At 36.6% G+C, this 22314-nt stretch overlaps 2 protein-coding genes across 2 annotated transcripts; both read right to left on the reverse strand.

Moving 5' to 3' along the window:
- Window positions 1–648: 648 nt before the first annotated feature.
- Window positions 649–2742, reverse strand: LOC105783738 (peptide-N4-(N-acetyl-beta-glucosaminyl)asparagine amidase A-like). Its single transcript, XM_012609357.2, has one exon. It carries the CDS (start codon window positions 2618–2620, stop codon window positions 761–763), a length of 1860 nt encoding a protein of 619 aa, XP_012464811.1. The 5' UTR covers window positions 2621–2742; the 3' UTR covers window positions 649–760.
- A 1272-nt stretch (window positions 2743–4014) lies between these two features.
- On the reverse strand, window positions 4015–6217 carry LOC105781230 (peptide-N4-(N-acetyl-beta-glucosaminyl)asparagine amidase A-like). Its single transcript, XM_012605773.2, has one exon. The coding sequence runs from the start codon at window positions 6136–6138 to the stop codon at window positions 4324–4326; it is 1815 nt and encodes a 604-aa protein (XP_012461227.1). The 5' UTR covers window positions 6139–6217; the 3' UTR covers window positions 4015–4323.
- Window positions 6218–22314: the final 16097 nt, after the last annotated feature.

A 22314-nucleotide genomic window follows, 5' to 3' on the forward strand; every position in this document is an offset into this window, starting at 1 on the left:
ACTGGATTTGATATTACTATTATTTATTGTCATATTGATTTTCAAAACTTAAAAGTCAATCAATTTAATTTTGACTTATGTGAAGTTTTTTTATTTTATGTATCAATCGAGTTAACCTGAGGTTTTGGATAAATTAATAATATATATACACATATCTATAACATGAATTTATATTTTAATTCCAATTTTGATTGAGCTGGTGTGTAGGAAATAAATACAGATATGAGTAAATCTTATTTGATCCAATTACAGGAAAAATCTTTTACTATAATGCCTATATTAGCAGCACTTGTAATATCATACATTAAACAACCACTGCAAACAACATAAATTGGCCTAAAACCATACCTAAAATAATGAACTAGAGATCGAACAACCTCGAATGTTACAAATGCAGTAAACATACTGTGAATATGTTAGGCCTTCAATCATTTTGCATAATCTGGCATTTCCACAAGTATTGCCCCTTACTCTTTATGCATTAAACCAGACTATTGGATTTGCAAACATAAATGATCCATGATATAAACTGATCTATGGTACAAGTTAAGAAATATATTATTAAAGCTTAGTTTTAAGATGAACAGTCAAACTGAAATCCAGTTAAAAGAACATTCAACCGCAAAAAATCAATAGAGAGAAGATGCATACCTACAAATTGATCCATAATTTAAAAGAAAACGGAGACACTTAACAATTTATTTGTTGTATCTGTACGTGGGAATCTCAAAAGATCTAATTAACTACTCCACATGTCCAATTACAGGCTTCCATTCGAATCAGTTACATGAGATGTGAGAAAAGCTCTTCGAGCTGGAAAAGGCCACCATCTGCTAAGACTGTATCTGAAAAGGGATTTTGCTCTTTCGTCGCATGTGTTCCGTACTTCATCATAAAGAATGGTGTAGTTTGAGCTGCTAATGTTCCTAGAATAGCAAAAATTACCATCTTCATAATTGTATGATTGTTGGGTGCTTGCCACTCCACTGACAACCAAGTTGTCTTTTACAACCATAACACCCTTTCCTTTCTGCAAATTCCGGAGTGAACTGCTAGGTGAACCAGCATCAGCATCGTTAAACTTCTTCTCATCAAATTCCAGAGTGACATTAGATACAGAGAATGTAGTTCTGTTTCCTTGATCGATATCGTCAGAGTATAAGTAGAAAAGAAACCTCTTGAGTGATTTCTTCGATACAGCATTAGGAGCCGGGATGTCTGCATAAACACTGTCATTAAAATGGATTGTCTGGTTTATGATCTGCAGATTCCCATTTATCACCATGGAGTTACTATAACTTAAATCTTGAATGGATTTGGTTGTCACAATCCCATAACTAGACTTAACCCATCCTGTCGAGGATATGAACCTAGTCGTATTTGTGACGAATGTTCCATTTAAACCCTTGAAATCTACCACAGAAGTCACACTAAGAGGAACAATGTCATACTGCAAAAGCTTCCCTTCGGTCTTTGCGCTCTTACTATCTATCCATAGATGCAAATTGGCATCAATATACCACACATTCAAAGCATTTGTAACACTAAAGCTTAGCTTATGGGGTTTCCCATTCAACAGATTCCCCAAAAATGGGGTAATTTCAATATCATAAGTAGGGAGATCAAATGAACCAATGGCACTAACGGGTCTCCACAGGAGAGGATTGATTCCACCGGTGTAAACCACAGTAAAAGGCCAAACAGCACCAACAACTTCGCCATCCAAACTAACCACAACTTCCCTAAAAGGTCCATTCCCTGCAACATCCGTAAGATTATTGGCAGCAATATACTCATTCGGAAGATTTCCATACCAGAACTCATCATTCTCATGAAAAGACACATATACTTCCAATACAGCCCTATAAACATTCTGAGGAATTACAAATTCCTTCACTTTGACATCAGTGGCATTCTCAATCTCATACCACAAACCATCATTCAGCGGCATATCCCGGGAAAAGGGTATAATCAAATCAGCCTTAGAATCAACCTCAGATCCAAAATCCCCCCACTTTTCCTTAGAAAGAACCGGTTTTTCCACAGCAGGGTAAAAATAAAGAGTTACATTGACATGGTAAACACCAGTATAAGTTTTATCAACAATATTGCCTAAATAAACAGCAAAAGTTTGAGTGTCGTTGGATAAAAGCAATGAAGAATACCTGGTAATATCCTTTTTGACACTCCAGAAAATCCCATTAGGTCTAGGTTCAGCTGTGCAGCTCCTGAGAAGTTCAACTCCAGATAACCAAACCCCAAAGATTCTATCAAATTGTCGGCCTTTACAGGTAGCATTCCATTCCAGGACAATCTTGGAAAATTCCTGGAAAGGGCAATCAGATGGGAAGTTATAATCAGCCAAAACAGGAGGTTTCCCATAAGTGAAGCCGAAGTCATGTTGTAAAACAGTGAGGGAACAAGGCCTGGTGGCGGGGAGATTGATGGGTTTGGTGACTTCAAAATAGAGAGTCGGTGAGATGGTTTCATTGGCTGATGATTGGAAGAAAAGGGATGATTTGAAAGTCTTGGAGTGGTGGAGATTGGCTTGGCTGAAGAGAGGGTCAAGAAATAGAAGGGGAAGAAGGTAGAGCAAAGGGTTTAAAAAGAAAGAAGCCATGGATAGTTTAGTTTTGGAGGAGAGTTCCAAAGCTTCTTCAGCTTCATATAGATTCACAGAATCCAAGGCCTTCCCAAGATTCTTTTTTTTATTAGTTTTTGTTTGGTAATTCAGCAGAGGTTGAACCTGAACAAGGTTAGATTAAATAAACTGTAATCAACTTAATTATTTCTTTTAGGGTAATTATCTGATTGGTCACTTAATTTTCAAGTATTTTTATTTTGATCACTTAAAAAAAATATTATAATTTAATCACTACCGTTAAAATATTAATTATTTTAGTCCCTCAACCAATAACTTACTAACTAGATCTGATGTGGTGTTACACACCATGTCCACATAAGCAGTAATTGTTGACTATTTTTTTATTCACTACTGTTGATTATCTTCTTCCCCTTCATATCACCTGCTTCCACCATTTTTCTTCTTCTTCCTCCTTTGCTCATTGCTTTCAACCACCACGCCATCTCTTCCTTTACCCATTACCATCATTATCATCATCATCATCAAAGCTGAAGAAAAAAATGGTGAAGAAAATTTAAATGGTGAATTTTGCCATTGCTTTATGAAAAACATACATACATACATACATACATTTTAGTCTTTTACCTTGAAAGGCTCATTATCTATCCTGAAGCTAATTTCACGAACATATTTCAAGCAAACAAGAAAACCTCTGAAAAAAAAATCAATGAAATATATACCAAATGAGCATTTCATATGTAACATGGAAAATTAAAACAAAAATGGATGTGACGGACCTTAAATCTTCAAGGGGATACCAGGTGTTGCGTATTTAGCTATAGAATTTGAAAACAGAGAACCTCAAATATACTTTCTTGTTCTGCAGTATAATGGGTCACAATGCTGCCATTGAAGACGCCGAGGCTTGGGCTTATTTCATGGTATTGACACCGTGCAAAAAGTTTGAAACAAAGTGTTGACGTTGGTTAGTGAGGTCAAAGACCCTTCTTTGTTACTTGCTGGTTCCACCCTGAATGCTTTGATATGCATGATATTGTTTGCGATGTTGCCATTTCAATTGCTTCTAGGGACCATGGTAAGGAAGACGTATTTGAAGGGTGATCAGATGAGGAAACTATGAGAAACTGCGGTCTTATTAGCGTACAATATATAAGGTTTATTTATATATAAAATACAGTTTCATATAATCCTTCGAATACATACTTTCAATTTCAGATGACTTTAAAAAAAAAAAACTTGAGTACATGCATACTTTCAACTTTTGTTAACTTTTACTTTAAGAATAAAAGATATATATAAAACAAAGGTTAAAGATATTTATAATCTTAAGCCAAGATGATGTAAAACAGCACAAGTAAATTATTAAATTAATAATGCATAATATCATTCATGTAAATTTAACCCATAAAACATATAAATTTATTCAAAATTTCTCAACTATTCCTATCATTATCAGACTACATATGAATACTAAGCTCTCAAAATCCATTTATGGAACGACTTTTCTTCTGAAATTGATAATATGGGGTTCCTTGTTATTGCCAAAAGAGAGTCTAGTGTTTTTGCTTTTAAGTGCAAAGAACATAGCAAAATAAATATAAAGATAGAAGAGTTGATAAAACAGCTCCAATTTGATCAGTTAAGTTGAATATAGGATCCTGGAATATCTAACATGAAACCCTTTATTGATGAGCTCAAATTCATCATTGTCTCTGCTACTAAAAAGCCTTTTTCACTGACTTGACTTCAAAATCATCACACAGTTTTCCCACTTCATCATACTCAATCAAGTTGTTAGAGCTGCTAATGTTCCTGGAGTAGCACATATCACTTCCATGGTATTCATATACCTGTTTTGTTCCTCGCAATCTTTTGGTGGTCGAGTAGTTTTTCACTTCAATAACCGATTGTGCTTTCTGGGTATTTCGCAGAAAGCTGATGAAGAAATCCAAACCACCATGCTTGTACTTGTTCTCGTTGAATCCTAACGTGACATTGCTGACAAAAATGAAGGAACCTTCTCCTTGTAATGTGAAGTCTGCATAAAAGTTTAAATGGAAAGTTCTAAATGATTCCTCAACATGAACATGATGAAATGGCATCTTTGTGTAAACCCTGTCATTGAAATGGATCATCTGATCCACAACCTGAAAATCTCCATCTTTAGCTACTTGCAATGAGTTATTATACCTAAACTCTTGAATGGAATGAGTTGTGATGTTCCCATAAGATGATTTGATCCATCCAGTTGAAGATATGAGCCTCTTTGAATTTGTCAAGAATGTTCCATTTAATCCCTTGAAATCTGATTCTTCATAAACATTAGCAGCCTTGTTACTGAACTTCACAAGTCCCCCTTCAGTTTTTGCCTTTCTGGTATCTAACCAGAGGTGCAAATTAGCATCTATAAACCAGACATTCAAGGCATTGGTGACACTGAACCCCAATGTATGGGGTTTTCCATCCAACATATTGCCTAAAAATGGGGTCATTTCAGTATCGTAAGAAGGTAGGTTGAAAGAGCTAATACCAGTAATGGGAGTCCAAAATGAAGGATTGATTCCACCAGTATAGATCACCGTAAAAGGCCAAACTGCACCCACCACTTCACCATCAAGATAGATTACAACTTCTCTAAATGGTCCATTCCCAGGAGTGTCACTTAGATTATTTGCAGCAATGTAATCATTCTGAAAATTCCCATACCAGAACTCATCATTTTCATGAAAAGATATATAAACTTCCAATACAGCTCTATACACATTTTCAGGTATTTGAAATTGCTTCGACTTTGTTTCATTTGAATTTCGTACTTCAAACCACAAACCATCGTTTAGTGGCCGATCTTGGGAAATTGGTAAGATCAGATCAGCCTTAGAATAATAGTTAGATGCCAAGTTATTCAAACTGGTCTTATTCTCATCATTATTGATCATCACATTGCATTCAACAGGGTAAAAATGAAAGGTTAAATTAACATGGTAGACACCTGTATAAGTCTGATCCACAATGTTACCAAGATAAACAGCTAAAGTTTGTGTTTGGTTCTTCAAGAGCAATGAATTGTACCTTGTTATATCTTTCTCAACGCTCCAAATAATTCCCTTTGGTGTAGGCTCTGCCGTGCAGCCCCGAAGGAGCTCGACGCCAGATAGCCAAACCCCGAAAATACGATCAAACTGTGTTCCTTTACATGTTGCCTTCCATTCAAGCACAATTTTGGTGAACTTTTGAGAGTAACAAGCTGGTGGGGTGTAGTTTACAACAACTGGGGGTCTCCCATATGTGAAGCCGAAATCATGATGAAGAACATGGTACGAACATGGCTTGGTATTTGGTAGTTTGATGGGTTTGGCTACTTCAAAGTATACAGTTGATGAGTTTTCATTGAAGGGTATTGTGTTGATCAGGTGAGAGCGGTGATTTGATCTAAGGATCATGTTCTTGCTTTTATGGAGATTAGCCATGGAGAAGAGAGGCTGGTAGAGGAATAGCAAGAGAAAGAAGTGGAGACTGAACAGAGAGGAAGCCATTAATGGTGGCTTGCAAACTGATTTGCTGGTTTTTTACCGTGAACGAGTAAAATCAATGCTGATATTTATTGTTAGAAATTTGAACTTTGAGGAAAGGATAACTATGGGTCAAGATTTTTGACATCTTACCATAAACATGAAATGAAGTCTTGTATTTGAGAACTAAAAATTGAAGCAAGTATATCAGCATTTCAGTTTTACCATTAAAGAAATGAAAGTAAGTATTAAAGAAACTGCAAAGTTTGAGTAGGTCAGCATATATATTGCCTTGTAAGTTACGTAGCTGGGGAAGTATCTGATGGTAACTATGGTTCGTGTAGTGAGATTCTTCTCATCAAATCTATTAAGGAAAATTAGATCATAAACCATATGAATCCAGAGCTTAATAGAGTTGGCATATCACTCAAATTTCAAACTAAAATCCAATCATGTGAATATCAACACAAATATGGCTTCCATTCTAATTGAGTCTTCTATAAATTAATATTGTACTAATCGGGTCTTTCTATCACCATAATTGTTAATTTAGTTATTCTATTCATGCTTTTCTTTTTGACATAAAGAAGGTTTCCATTTCATCTTAAGAACAATATACACAATCTCCCAAAATCGAGAAACAAAAGACAACAAACCATCACAGTGGCAAAACCCACAAAGATTCATCAATGAAATTGGGAGAGGAATCACCACACGAGGTCAACATTTTATTCGATTTCGACGAATAAATGCATATGGTCTTGTCTACCTCAAGAGTTCCTCACTAACCAGTATAATCTAAACCCGGGGATGATAAAACAGAAAAAAATAAAACATTAAGCCCAAGGCTAAGCCCAACCCACAACCTAAATCCAATAGCCCTAGTTGCTTGCCATCGCTGGAGAAGAATCCACGAAGAGGACAGTGGAAGTTGTACTTGACCCGCATAAGAAAAAGTCATCGATGGAAACCATGCTGCCTTGAAACCCCAGAAAAAATGATGTCAAAATCGTCATAGCTTAAATCGAGACCTCGATAATGGTGAAGCTAGAACAAATTTTTAGAGGGTTCGAATGAAATTTTAATTTTTTAGTCTATATATTTATAATTTTTAAAGGATTAAATCAAATTTTTATAACTTTAGGGGGCCAAAGTGCAATTTTACCTTTATTAATTTAAAATTTTAAAAATTTTAAGGGCCTAAATAGCAATTTTACATTTTATAGGGGTTGAGGCCCCTGCCAGCCCCTCTAAATTTGCCTCTGGACCCTGATATGGAAGAGGAAGCAATAGCCGAAACCGATGACGACAGCCACCGTGAGATATGGTGCAAAGACCACCATAGCCCGACAAGAAAGGAAAGCGGTGAAGACTCGAAGCGATATCGCTTTCGAAACCAACGAGAAGCAGAGCCTTCAGCAGAAACCAGACAAAAAGGGAGACCCCTTAATAACTAGAAACTGTCCCTTACCTAAAACCGGAGATGAAATGAGGGGTTCTAATGAATTAATTAAAACTAATTTAAAATCTGAGACATAATTTTGTGAGCATCCAGTAGACATAAACATTGTTAGATCACTACCACAAATTGGAGACTCTAGTGGTGTTTCTACTAAACTTGGTTGCTCAATTTTACATTTAACGATGTTTTTGAAAGACACGTCAAAAATACACTATTTACAGAAAATTCCTTGAGAAAGGCCAACATATACATTCAACCAATTACCCATATCTTCTATGCTCTTAGGTAGCATGTTTTCTCTGTATGCTCTTAGGTAACATCTGGTTTTGTTCAGTTTATTTGGATTAGTTATGGAGGAAGAGTTGGCAGATTTACGTTTGGAGGATGAAGATAATGACGGGGAAAGGGATGGTTGGCAGATTGATCACGAACAAGGTTTGGAGGAAGTGGGGTTAGATCTATGCTTGGTGGGAAGTTTTTAACGGCAACCACGATTAAATTCTAGTCGATAAACGTGTTAGCCAATGTATGATATCTATTGGCCGGGTTACAATTACAAATTTGGGGGAGAAAAGATTTGTTTTTCAGTTTTACTGTAAAACCGATCTTTCCAAGGTGGTGAAGGGGTCATCATGGACTTTTAATAATCATTTATTGGTTTTTGAAACCTTACAAGATGGTAAGGATCTATTGGAGGTTCCTTTACTAAAAGCAGCTTTCTGGGTACAAATCCATAATCTTCCTACGAGGATGTTTTCTGATGCTATGACAAAGTAGTTTGGAGATTTTATTGGGGAATTTATGGAATATAACACAAAAGCGGTGGCAGTAGGACTGGAAAATTTCATACGAATTTGGGTCAGGTTGGATATACGAAAACTATTAAAACGAAAGAAAAAACTCATCTTAACAAAGAAAAAAGTGTTTGTTGCTTTTAAGTATGAAAAACTAATTACTTTTTGCTTTCTTTGTGGGAGATTAAGCCATGGCAAGAGTTTTTGCCCTATTCGTTGGTAAAAGGTAGTCAAAATTGCCCATGGTAGCATTTGGCTATAGGAGTCTGGTAGTGCATGGGGAGGGAATCTGGGAATATTAGGAGAAGATAGAGGAAAATCAAATCTGGGCAATAATTTTGCCAATATCATGTGTTATACGGAGAGCAATTTGGGGTTCAACTTGGATGGCAAGTCAACGTTGCCAAATATGGATGTTGTCATTGCAGAAAATTTTGATGATGATATGCTAAATAAGGATAGGCCCCTTCAGTTGTGGATGATAAAAAATGGCCCAGATTGAATAGTGATGAATGTGGATCGGTTGAGCAAATGGGAATGATAGGCTCATAATTACGAAAGGGAGAAAATTTTGAACATTCAAACGGCTGAACCTGTGGAGTAGGTCAACTGTACATTCTGAAAATTTTAAGTTGGAACGTTCATGGGTTGGAGAATCCACGACCTGTTCGAAGAGTTCGGCATTTGCTGAAAGAAAATCGTCCCCATGTTTTTTTTTATTAAAAAAAATTAATGTTAGTAGAATGAAGAAGATTAGGAAAATGTTTGGTTTTAGAAATAGACTAGATGTTTCTACTGAAGGGTCGAGAAGAGGACTTTGTTTGGGTTGGAATGAATGATTGACTATTGACCTTCGAAGTTTTAATGCAAACTGTATCGATGTATTGATCAATGGTTCTGAATGTGGTTTGAGTTGGCAATTTACGAGCTTTTATAGATTACCGGATGGAAAACGTAGGGGCGAGTCGTGGGATCTATTAAGGTCTCTTGGACGGAGTTGTGACAGGCCTTGGGTGGTAATGGGAGACTTCAATGAAATATTGTCAAATAAGGAGAAACAAGGTGGTCGACTTCGGGAGGGGAGGATGATGTATGGATTTCGTGAAGCATTGGAGGCTAATGGACTGATTGATACGGGGCTTAAAGGGAGATGGTACACATAGAAAAAAGGGAATTTTGCCTTAAACAACATCCGCGAAAAATTGGATAGAGGCTTGGTGACTGAAAATTGGTACGGTGTCTTTCTTAATTATACTATTAATTATTTGAATAATTTCATATCAGATCATTGTCCTTTGTTATTAAATACGATCAATAATGTGTATTCGAGAAATAGAAGTAGTAAGGGTTATGACTTTAAGATTGAGTAAGTATGGCTATTTCATTATGATTGTGACGAAACAGTCTCTAATTTGTGGATCGCTTCTAGTAACTTAATGGTCCATGAGCGTTTGGCCCATATGGAATTGGGTTTAAGAATTTGGGCTATGAAGCGGAAATTAGAGACAGGACAGTCAATAAAAAGTTTGAAAAGTCGACTACAAGAATTATATACTGCGGACATTATTTATGATTCTTTGGAGGAAATTATTGAAACAAGAGTGGAGTTGAATTTGGAGATCGATTAAGAAGAATTACGGTGGGAGCAACGAGCCAGAGCCAATGGTTAAAGTATGGAGACCAGAACACCAATTTTTTCCTTCTTATAGACGTAAACTGAATTCTATTAAAATTCTGAAAGATGAGAATAATGTGATGAGAGAAGAAGAGGATGTGAAATTGGGGATCGCGGATAAGTACCTTTAATGTGATTTTCGAAAGCAAAGTGTGTGTGGAAGCTGATGAGTTATATGTTGCGGTTGGGTCAAGAATGACACAAAATATGAACAACATGCTCTTGGCAGATTTTAAAACAGAGGAGGTAAGTTTGGCGGCTAAAGAAATGGGCTCTTTGAAGGAACCTGGGTATGATGGGCTCCCTGCACTTTTTTATCAACATTTTTAGAGTATTGTCGAAACCATTTTTTATATAAAAAAAAGGTCGACTTTAAGATAAAAATGGGAGTTGCCACCGATTTTTGTTGATGTGTGATCGGATCACATTGAAAACATAATTTTTTTGGTCTACGAATTTTGAGAAAATAAGTTCGGAAGTCGGTTACGCACGAGGAAGGGTTAGCACCCTCGTAACACCCAAAATTGGTACCGAATTGATTGTTTAATGTCTTAGGGTCGAAATTTTGAAAAGATTTTAAAATATGATCCCATAAAATGAAAACCTAAATAATCGAATTGGATAATAAGACTTACCCACTTTAAAGAAATAAACCGTCATACTTGATGAGTTAGAGTGCAACAATTCAATCTTCGAAGTTAGATTCGTCTTTTTAATTTTTAAAAATTCATATGTTTTGAGAAGGATATTTGGTTATTTGGGTCAATCGAGAAATCAAAACCCAGTAAGTTAGGATTCAATTTCTTAAAATTCCTAAACACCAAATATTGCCTTTATTTTAAAATCAAGATAACAAAATGTCATATCCAGTAAGTTAGGATCCAATATCTTGAAATCTTAAATGCTTTATTTTAAAATTGTATGGTCTAAATAAAACGGATACTTGATGATACAAATTCATTGAGAAGAATTGAAGCCCAGTAAGTTAGGGCACAATTCTCTTGAGGATTATTAAACACCAAGCCCCTTTTTTTAGGAATTTTGAAATAAAACGATTGTAATGTCTTAATGAAATGTAATTCTTACAAACTATATAATTGAATAACAATATACAAAGTAAATGATGAATGGCAAACTAATTCTACAATTTGGAGCACACAAACATATAATGCATTAACATTTATAATTAAATAAACTAATAATCAATCTTACAAATAACAAAATGAGAATAATTAATACAAAAATAATTTAATCACAAATAAACCAACCAAAATAATCTAAATGAATAAAATTTTAAAACATAGAATAAAATTTTATAAGTTACAAATTATAATAAATTTTATACACATATATATGTATATTAAAATAATGATAAAATAATGAATAAATAAAATTACTTCATTTGAAAGAATTTGAAGGCAAAATTAAATGAATAAACATTTTAAAATCAAGAACCATGACCAACAAATTTTAAATCCAATCTTAAACAATATTAAAATAATAGTGTATAAAATAAAATAAATAGAAAATACAATAGACTTGAAATATTAATATATAATGCATTTAAAACACAAAATACAAACTAAAATAATAATTTACTACGTTCTAAACCGTAATAAATTTAAACACTATTGAAAATAAATATAGTATTAAGTTTTAACATGAAAATATGATTAATTTGTGTTTAAAATATTATTGAATTTAAAAAAACTAATTAGTACTAAAATGAAATCCATTTCGACTTTAAAGGACTCAATCAGTAATTAAACACAAACATCATAACAATCCAAATCAATCACAGAAACGACGTCATTTAAATTCTGATCTAAATGAATATAGAATTAAACTTAAGGTATAAATTACAAATAAAAAAAGAAACCAAATTATAAATTTATTAAACACGAAGGGACTTGTTGAATAAATAAACCCAAACGATCCATAATGCGTGGATCCTTCCTGGGTCGGGTCACTGTTCGGATCGGGTCTTCAAAATGATGCCGTTTCAGAGCCATCGCATTGACTCCAAACGGCCACATTTCATCTCCGTATTTAAAGACCAAAACCCTAAAAGACTATTTCATTTCTGAAAACCTAAAGAGAACAGATATTCTCGGTGCCGTTTTGCGCACTAAGGGCGCTCAAGCGTTCTCCGATCCAAGCCTGGTCTCCGATGACGACGGAGAAGGCTCGAATCTCCCCACCAGGTAACTTCTATCCCTTTTTTTATTGATGTTTCTTCCTTTAACAAACACTCAGTAGTGTACAAAAATAAAAAAAAATGAAGAGAAAAGGAAGTAAAATAAAAAATCTGCGAATGCCCAAAGAAAAAGAATCATCAAATCACCTTTTAGTATTTCCATCTTTGTATTCTAAATGCGTAAAAAAAATACAATGCCTTTGCCCTTTGTTTTATAGGCCGAAAGTAAAAAGAAAAAGAGAAAAATAAAAATACAATCGTTTTTCTTTTCTCTGCTGTGTTGTTTTGTCTTCTTTGCAGGTACGGAGGCCAGCTAGCGTACGGAGGTGGTGGACGTGGCATAGTGTGCGTGGGTGTGGCACGTACGAAGGTGGACGAAGGCACACACACGCTGATTTTTTCTGTTTTGGGCTGCGTTATGATTGGGCTAAGGGTATTGGGCTTTGCGGGTTTGGGTTTTAGTTGGGTCTTTTGGGCTAGTGTTTAAGCATTTGGGCCGCTGTATTGGGTCTGGATGTAAATGGTCAATGGACTATTGGATTTTTAATTAAAAATTTTTTGATTATTATTTAATTTGGGCCGGGTAAATTTGGGTTATTACAGCTGCCCCTCTTTGCTCATTGTCGTGTAACGGGAATGAAGCAAAGATTTTAATAAGGCCAAATTTACCTGGTCATGCAGGATCTTGGTGTTCTACTTCAAGTAGCCTCATTCCATCCTACTGTATCTTTAGAGGTATAAGAATCGGCGTTTCGATCCACTCCACTGCAACTTCAAGGAGATGAGACTTGTAGCTTCAACTTGTTCTGCTGCAACTTTAAAGATAAGTCTGATGTGATCTGCCCCTCTGCAACTTCAGAGAGATGGGATCCATCATTTTGATCCGCTCCAATGCAACTTCAAGGAGATAGGATTACTAGCTTTAATCTGCTCCGCTGTAATCTCAGGGAGATAAGATCTGAAATTTTTCGGTCTGTTCCACTGTAATCTCAGGGAGATAAGATCTGATGCGATCTACTCTACTGTAACTTTAGAGAGATAAGATCCTTTATTTTAATTTGCTCTACTGTAATCTTAGGGAGATAGGATTACTAGCTTCAATCTGTTCCGCTGTAATCTCAGGGAGATAAGATCTGAAATTCTTTGGTCTGTTCCACTGTAATCTCGGGAGATAAGACGATGCGATCTACTCACTGTACTTCGGAGAGATAAGATCCTTTATTTTAATCTGCTCTCTGTAATCTCGGGAGATATGATTACTAGCTTCAATCGCTCATTGTAATCTTAAAGAGATAAGATCTCAAATTCTTGATGCATTCTCCTTTGTAATCTCAAGGAGATAAGACTCGATGCGATCTACTCTCGTAACTTCGGATAGATAAGATCCTTTATTTTAATCGCTCCACTATAATCTCAGAGAGATAGGATTACTAGCTTCAATCTGCTCCGCTGTAATCTCAAGGAGATAAGATCTGAAATATCTTGATGCATTCCTTTGTAATCTCAGGGAGATAAGACCTGATGCGATCTACTCTACTGTAACTTTAGAGATAAGATCCTTTATTTTAATCCGCTCCACTTGTAATCTCGGGAGATAGGATTACTAGCTTCAACTCGCTCATTGTAAGCTCGTGGAGATAAGATCGAAATTCTTGATGCGTTTCTCTGTAATCTCGGGAGATAAGACTGATGCGATCTACTCTCTGTAACTTCGGAGAGATAAGATCCTTTATTTTAATCCGCTCTCTGTAATCTCGGGAAGATAGGATTACTAGCTTCAAGTCGCTTCATTGTAATCTCGTGGAGATAAGATCTCAAATTCTTTGGTCATTCCATTTGTAATCTCAGGGAGATAAGACCTGATGCGATCTACTCTACTGTAACTTTAGAGAGATAAGATCCTTTATTTTAATCCGCTTTACTGTAATCTTAGGGAGATAGGATTACTAGCTTCAATCCGCTCCGCTGTAATCTCAAGGAGATAAGATCTAAAATTTTTCGGTCTGTTCCACTGTAATCTCAAGGAGATAAGACCTGATGCGATCTACTCTACTGTAACTTCAGAGAGATAAGATCCTTTATTTTAATCCGCTCCATTGTAATATCAAAGAGATAGGATTACTAGCTTCAATCTACTCCGCTGTAATCTTAGGGATATAAGATCTGAAATATCTTCGGTCTGTTCCACTGTAATCTCAGGGAGATAAGACCTGATGCGATCTACTCTACTGTAACTTTAGAGAGTTAGATCCTTTATTTTAATCCGGTCCACTGTAATCTCAGGGAGATAGGATTACTAGCTTCAATCTGCTATGTTGTAATCTCAGGGAGATAAGATCTGAAATATTCACTGATCTGTTCTCTGGGAAACACGACCTGTATAATGAACCTAATTATGCCTAATGATTAGGATGGCATGATCAAAATGAAACAAATGCTCCTAACTAGACATGTGTGAATGGTGTTTGCATGAATGCAGAATTTTATTTTTTCGTGAATGATCTCGCTTAGGTTATCATTACTCGAAGTTTATTAGGGCTTTGTCATCGAAGTGCTATAACACCTTCCTTTTCGATTGGCGTTTTCTGAAGAAACACCTAGCCAGGTTGCCCCCACTGTAAACCTCAAAGTTCGATCCATTGAGGCACAAAATTGGTACCATCATTCTCCCACTGTAATCTAAGGGTAGAAATATCTGGATTTTCTTCAATCCTCTCTTATCACAATTCAAGGATACATGATCTGAATCGTTCTGGTTTCTTACACCATTCTCCAGGGTGTCGTACTAAGGACTCATGCGTAAATGAAGGCTCTCTTCTCCGAGGTAACCTTTTCCTATTGCCTGATGATCATTGCTTGCTCGTTTATTTAAGCTTTGTCATTAACACTACATCTTGTCATTTTGTTCAATCAATGCATTTGACAACAAAATCCAAAGAGAAAGTTCAAATTTAAACTCTTCCTTCTCAAATTTCCAACGTTTAGACTTGGTGTGTTCTAAATAATAGTCATGTTTCAGGCTCCTATATTATTTAGAAACTTTTCAGAGTAATATGCAAAACTTACTTTGTGGAATTTTTATTAGTCCATTAATCATTATTCCAATGCTTGCAAAAATGGTCATAACAATGGATAAGAATAGAATTGGTTCTGGGCCTAGCTCAAAATGAATAAATTATCACAAATAGTAAAAAAGGATAATAAAAGAATTGATTGGGAATGTATATCTTAGAAAAGAAAAAAGTATTCTAAGAACAACAAATTCAATATAAATAATAGGGGTATTGAGGCCTCAGCTATCGCAGCTTGAACTTCTCTAAACAAACTTTCTGAAGACCGTTTTGAGTTTGACATGTGTTTAGGAGATCTACAGTGCTTTGTCGATGCCCCAAGATGTCGCCTACCTTTCCTTTTTGATTCAGGTATAACAAGATTACCACATGCCTGAAGATTCGAGTTACTCTGATTGCTTCATGCCTTATTCTGATCAATATTTGAGTAGCCCTTTTCAGGTTTTCAACTCAAATCCCCTTTGGCCTAAGGTGCCCTTTGCGGGTTTTCACCTCGGCCTCTCCAATTTTTTTTAGGAAGCAAAGCGCCCTTTGCAGGTTTTCACTTTGGTCCATTTTCTTTCAAGTGAAGTATTTCTTGACGGAATCTGCGTTTACGGGGTTTGGAAAACTTTTACCGTCCATCTCACTTAGGATCAAAGCTCCACCGGAAAAGACCTTCTTTACAACATAAGGACCTTCCCAATTTGGCATCCATTTTCCTCTAAAGTCTTTTTGCATAGGATGAATCTTTTTTAGCACCAAATCTCTTTCGCGAAATTCTTTGGGGTGAACCTTTTTATTATAGGCTCGCATCATTCGTTTCTGGTACATTTACCCATGGTGAATGGCTCTTAATCTTTTCTCCTCTATTAGGTTCAACTGATTGAACCGAGATTGGACCCTTTCAGCTTCATCCAACTGTAGTTCAGACAACACCCGTAGAGAAGGGATCTCAACTTCAATGGGTAACACTGCCTCCATTCCATAAACTAGAGAAAAAGGTGTTGCCCCGGTAGAAGTTCTAATAGATGTTCGAAAGGCAAGGAGAGCAAATGATAACTTCTCATGCCAATCCTTGTAAGTTTCAGTCATTTTCCCCACAATTCTTTTAATGTTCTTATTGGCCGCCTCCACCGCGCCATTCATTTTTGGACGATACGGCGATGAGTTATGACGTTTGATCTTAAATTGGCTGCAAACTTCAGCTATTGTGCTATTTTTCAAATTCAACGTATTGTCCGATATGATTTTCTCAGGCATTCCATATCCACAAATGATCTCTTTTTTCAAGAAATTACTGACTGCTGACTTCATGACATTGGCGTATGAAGCAGTTTCTACCCATTTGGTAAAGTAATCAATGACTACGAAGATGAAACAATGCCTGTTAGAAGCCTTTGGTAATATTAGCCCCATAACATCCATATCCCACATGGAAAACGACAAAGGAAAGGTCATGACGTGAAGAGGTGAAGGAGGCGCGCGTATTTTGTCTCCGTAAATTTGGCATTTGTGGCACTTCTTGGCATAATCAACGCAATCTCCTTCTATGGTGGACCAATAGTAGCCGAATCTCATGATCTGTCTGGCCATTGTGAAACCATTTGCATGAGTTCTGCAAATGCCTTCGTGGACTTCTTCTAGGATCTTTTCAGCCATCTAGTTTTCCTCTCATGGGAGATAACAGAAGGTGATATCATCAAACTCATCAGCTAATTCAAGTACCAGTTTTCTATAATCGAGGGTCTCTAGTTTTTCATTCCCCTTTGAGTTGGTATATCACCAATGTGGAATCCCCATATACTCTTAGCATTTTGATGTTTCGTTCAATGGCTGCACGAATGCCCATAATACGTGCTTCATATTCTTCCATATTATTTGTGCAATCGAAGTCCAACTTGCTAGCAACAGGATAATGATCTCCACTTGGGGATACCAAGACTGCCCCAATTTCATTACCCGCATCATTTGAAGCTCCATCGAAATTTAACCTCCATACGTGATCCATTTGAGGATTTTCTTCAGTGTTCGCCACATACATTAGGTCCTCATTTGGAAAATCAAAGTCCAAAGACTCATAATTCTCCAAGGCTCTACTAGCTAGGAAATCAGCTATTGCACTCCCCTTTATGGCCTTCTGACTTACATATGCTATGTTAAATTCAGAGAGCAGAATCTGCCATCTAGCCATTCTCCCGTTTAAAGCAGTTGATTCTATCATATACTTTAAATGATCTAACTTTGAAATCAGCCAAGTCGTATGATACAACATATACTGCCTTAGTCTTCGGGTTACCCGGATTAAAGCACAACATAACTTCTCAATTGATAAGTATATCATTTCGCAGTCAGTGAATTTTTTGCTGAGATAGTATATTTCCTTTTCTTTATTTCCCGTCTCATCATGTTGGCCTAATACGCATCCCATGAAATTCTCAAACACTGTTAGATACAGTATCAATGGCCTATCTAGACTTGACGGTGATAGTACTAGAGTATTAGCCAAGTATTGCTTTATCTTGTCAAAAGTCCTCTGACATTCATTGTCTCATTCACCCAGATTATGTTTCTTCAGAAGACGGAATACTGGATCACATTTCTCTATCAGTTGTGAGATGAACCGAGCAATGTAATTCAATCTCCCAAGGAAACCCCGAACTTCTTTCTGAGTGCGCGGATGAGGTAAATCTCGTATTGCTTTAACTTTATCTGGATCAACTTCAATCCCCTTTCTGCTAACTATGAAGCCTAATAACTTCCCCGATCTAGCTCCAAACGTGCATTTTGCTGGGTTAAGCTTGAGCTGAAATTTCCTCAATCTCAAAAATAATTTTTCCAATACTTGAACATGCTCTTCTTCAGTTCTAGACTTTGCAATCATATCATCAACATAGACTTCGATCTCCTTATGCATCATGTCATGAAATAAAGTTACCATAGCTCTTTGATACGTTGCTCCCGCATTCTTCAATCCAAAAGGCATTACCTTGTAACAAAATGTTCCCCATAAGGTAATAAAAGTGGTTTTCCTCATGTCCTCAGGATGCATCTTTATTTGATTGTATCTAGAAAAGCCATCCATGAAAAAAATAATGAGTAGCCAGCTGTGTTATCAACCAAAGTGTCAATGTGCGGCGGTGGAAAATTGTGTTTTGGACTAGCCTTATTTAAGTCCCTATAATCCACGCACATTCGTACCTTTCCATCCTTTTTGAGAACAGGGACGATATTTGCTACCCATTCTGAATACTTGACCTCCTGTAAGAATCCAACATCGAACTGCTTTTTGACCTCCTCTTTTATTTTTAACACAATATTAGGTCTCATTCTTCTAAGCTTCTGCTGAATTGGTTTACAATCTTCTTTTATAGGTAAACGATGTACCACAATACTAGTATTTAGCCCTGGTATATCCTGGTATGACCACGCGAAAACATCTTTGAACTCTTGGAGTAACACAATGAGGTCATATTTTGTCTTTGCGGTGATATCAGTTCTGATTTTCACCTCTTTTCCTTCCTCTAGGCTCACAATTTCTAATGATTCTTTATGAGGTAGGATTTGTTTATCCTCTTGTTCCACCATTCTTAACAAGCCCAGAGATACACCACAGTCTTCGTCATTTTCAAAGTCATGAGATCCTTCCAAACACATGTCTTGCTCAAAAAGAGACTCCGTGTTTAAAACAGCATCACTCATGTTATTGATATCTGAGGACCTATGGGAATGCACCAAAGAATATATAAAAATATATAAATTTATGAATAATTATTTGTACAATCAGGTTATAAATGAAAAAATTATTTGGAAGACAATTAACCAAATGGAAAATATTTACTCGCTTGGAAAGAATAAAAGAATAATTGCTCGAAATGAATGCAAAGATGTATTTTATCAGGATAAAGATATTCAGACTTAAACCTATTTCACAAAAGATTTCTTATCATTCTTAGGCTAAAAACAACAATAATATTTTGAATATTACTCTGAATAAGCTTTAAAGACTACAGGTATTTCTTCCGCAGTCCAATTGTTTAGCTCACTCCCTAGTTCGTAAGGGCAAATCTCCAGTAATTATCTTCTTTCAGCTGTCTCTATGGCATTGATATGAACCTTTTCCAACATCTCTTTAATGCCTTCCCTTCTGGACACCCATCGCTCAGGGTAAATAAACCGACCCAACACAAAGGATTTAGATATGTGAGGGAAGGTCAAAGGCTCCCACTTGACTTCCTCTTCGCTTAAACGTGCCCTTCTTCTCTCCTGCCTTTTCTCCACTTCTTTTCTCTTTTGTTTCATATCTGGCTTGTAACCTAAGCCAAAACTATCAAACTTTTCCTTTAGCATGAGTTCTTCAACCCTTCCTTGAAGGTATTTTCCCAACTCTTTCCCTGGCGAAGCTCCTCTTCCTACCATCAACTGTAGACCCATTTTAATAGTCTTGGATATCTTTGGTACCGGGATCCTGTTTCCTTCAGCGATAAACGTTGCATTCACAAATTCTAAAGACCGAAAAGAACATTCCACTGCCTCATCGTTGGTCTCTACATAAGGTGCATCACCCGTTACCATCACGATAACATCCTCCTCCGCACTTATTGTTACCAATCAACCCTCTGTTATTAGCTTCACCTTCTGATGTAACAATGAAGGTACTGCCCCTGCCGAGTGTATCTACGGTCTCCCCAATAAACAATTGTAAGAAGGCTTAATATCCATTACTAAAAAGTTCACATCATAAGTAATTGGGCCAACTCTTAATGGTATTTCAATTCTTCCTATAACCCTTCTTTCTATTCCATCAAATGCCCTTACTATATTTTAGCAGGGTTTCATATGTGAACTGTCCACAGGTAATCGATTAAGAGTGGACAAAGGTAATACGTTCAATGCGGATCCATTATCGATCAAAACCCCCGATAATGTGTCCTCCTGACATCAGGTAGTAATGTGTAGAGCTTTAGTAGAACCCCACCTCTAGACGGTATTTCATCATCGTTGAAGAAGATAAAATTGTCAGTACTTATATTGTTGACCAAGTGATTCAATTTATTAACTGAGATGTCCTCGGCCACATATGTTTCATTTAGTACTTTCATCAGTGCACTTCGATGTACTTCTGAACTTAGGAGCAAAGCTAATACAGAAATGCGGGCTGGTTGTTTGTGCAGTTGCTCCACAACACTGTATTCACTGTGTTTCAAAAACTTCAAAAACTCTTTTGCTTCTTCTTTTATTGGTTTATTAACCAATGGCTCAGATTCCACCGCTTCCCATTTTCTCTGTTCCACCATCGGAGTCTTTTCTCTTGGCAATTCTGCTTGCGTGTCATAACGCTTCCTATTACGTGTATAAGAACCCCTTTCATGATATTCTTTTACCATATTACCCTCACCTTCTTTTCCTGGGATTGTCACATTGCATCCGTAATTCCACGGGACCATTTTGTCATCCTTATATGTGAAACTTGACGATTTCGTGATTACAATTTTTAGTGTTACCTGAACCCTAACCTCATTACTCTTAGGGCGTTAGATAATGACCATAGGATAATTTACTTTCGGTGTCCTTATTCCCGACTCTGTCGCACATATGCTCCTCCTTTCTTTCGCATCTTCATAGAACCTCATCTCCTTGTTATCCATCATGCTTTGAACCAAAGCCCTGAATCCTTTACATTCTTGGATTTCGTGCCCTGTTTTATGGTGGAATTCACAATAATTTCCCATGTCATTCCCTTCCTCCAAATCTGAAATACTAACTCTCTTTTTGCCATCTCTTTCCATACCCGTTTCAATGGAGTTCTTACTTCGGCAATGTTAGTCTTGACTTCTTCCCCCGTACCTTCGATCAACATATTCACTCCCTTATCATCATGATTGGGTAATGGACCTTCTGTACTGGGTGAGTCAAATTTGACAACACCCAATTTAATAAGTCCTTCTACAACCTTCTTGAAAGCGGTACAATTTTCTATTGAATACCCTGAAATTCCCGCATGATAGTCACATTCTCGTTTCATACCATTTTGGATACGGGGGTTGTAGAGGATTCAAGTAACAAGGAGCAACAACATGTGCATTAAATAACTTCTGATACAGCTCTTTATATATCATTGGAATGGGAGTGAACTGGGGCTTTTCAGCATTTTACCTCATTCCCGATTCTTGTTTCGATGAGCCTTGTTGATTAGCTACCATCTTCCCTGGTTGATTCACTGTAATTGATTTATTGTATGCGTTCACATTGTTTACTTCGCCTTCTCTTTTCTTTGAAGCTGACGTTCAATTATTCTCCCCACCATTTATTTTTTCCACTTTTAATAGCATGTTTAATAATTTTGCCATTAATGATTATATCCGCGAAACTCTTTGAGGCACTTCCTAACATGTGCGTGATAAACGGCGCCTTCAATGTGTTGATGAAAAGCATTGTCATTTCTTTTTCCAACAGTGGTGGCTGAACTTGAACTGCAATTTCTCTCCACCTCTGTGCATACTGTCTAGAACTTTCGTTTGATTTCTTTTCCAAGTTCTGCAAAGTGATTCTGTCAGGCATTATTTCAGATACATGACTGTACTGTCTCATAAAAGCCTGCGCCAAATCTCTCCAAGTGCTAATTTTGGCCCGGCTTAATTGGTTATACCATTTAGACGCCGCCCCAATGAGGCTATCTTGAAAACAATGTATTAACAGCTGATCATTGTTAATGTACCCAGTCATTCTTCTACAAAACATTGTAATATGGACTTCAGGGCAACTGATCCCACTATATTTCTCAAATTCCGGTGTCGAAACCGTCTTTTGAAAACAAAAATTTTAGTTATCGACTTTAAAAAACAAAAATTGGAGTCGCCACCGATCCTTGATTGAGGTGTGATCGGCTCACCTTAAAAAACGATTTTGGTCTGCGAATTTTGAGAAAATAAGTTCGGGAGTCAGTTACGCACGAGGAAGGGTTAACACCCTCGTAACGCCCAAAATCGGTACCAAATTAATTATTTGATGTCTTAGTGTCG

The sequence above is a fragment of the Gossypium raimondii genome, chromosome 13 (assembly GCF_025698545.1).
Source record: "Gossypium raimondii isolate GPD5lz chromosome 13, ASM2569854v1, whole genome shotgun sequence".
Lineage (NCBI taxonomy): Eukaryota > Viridiplantae > Streptophyta > Magnoliopsida > Malvales > Malvaceae > Gossypium > Gossypium raimondii.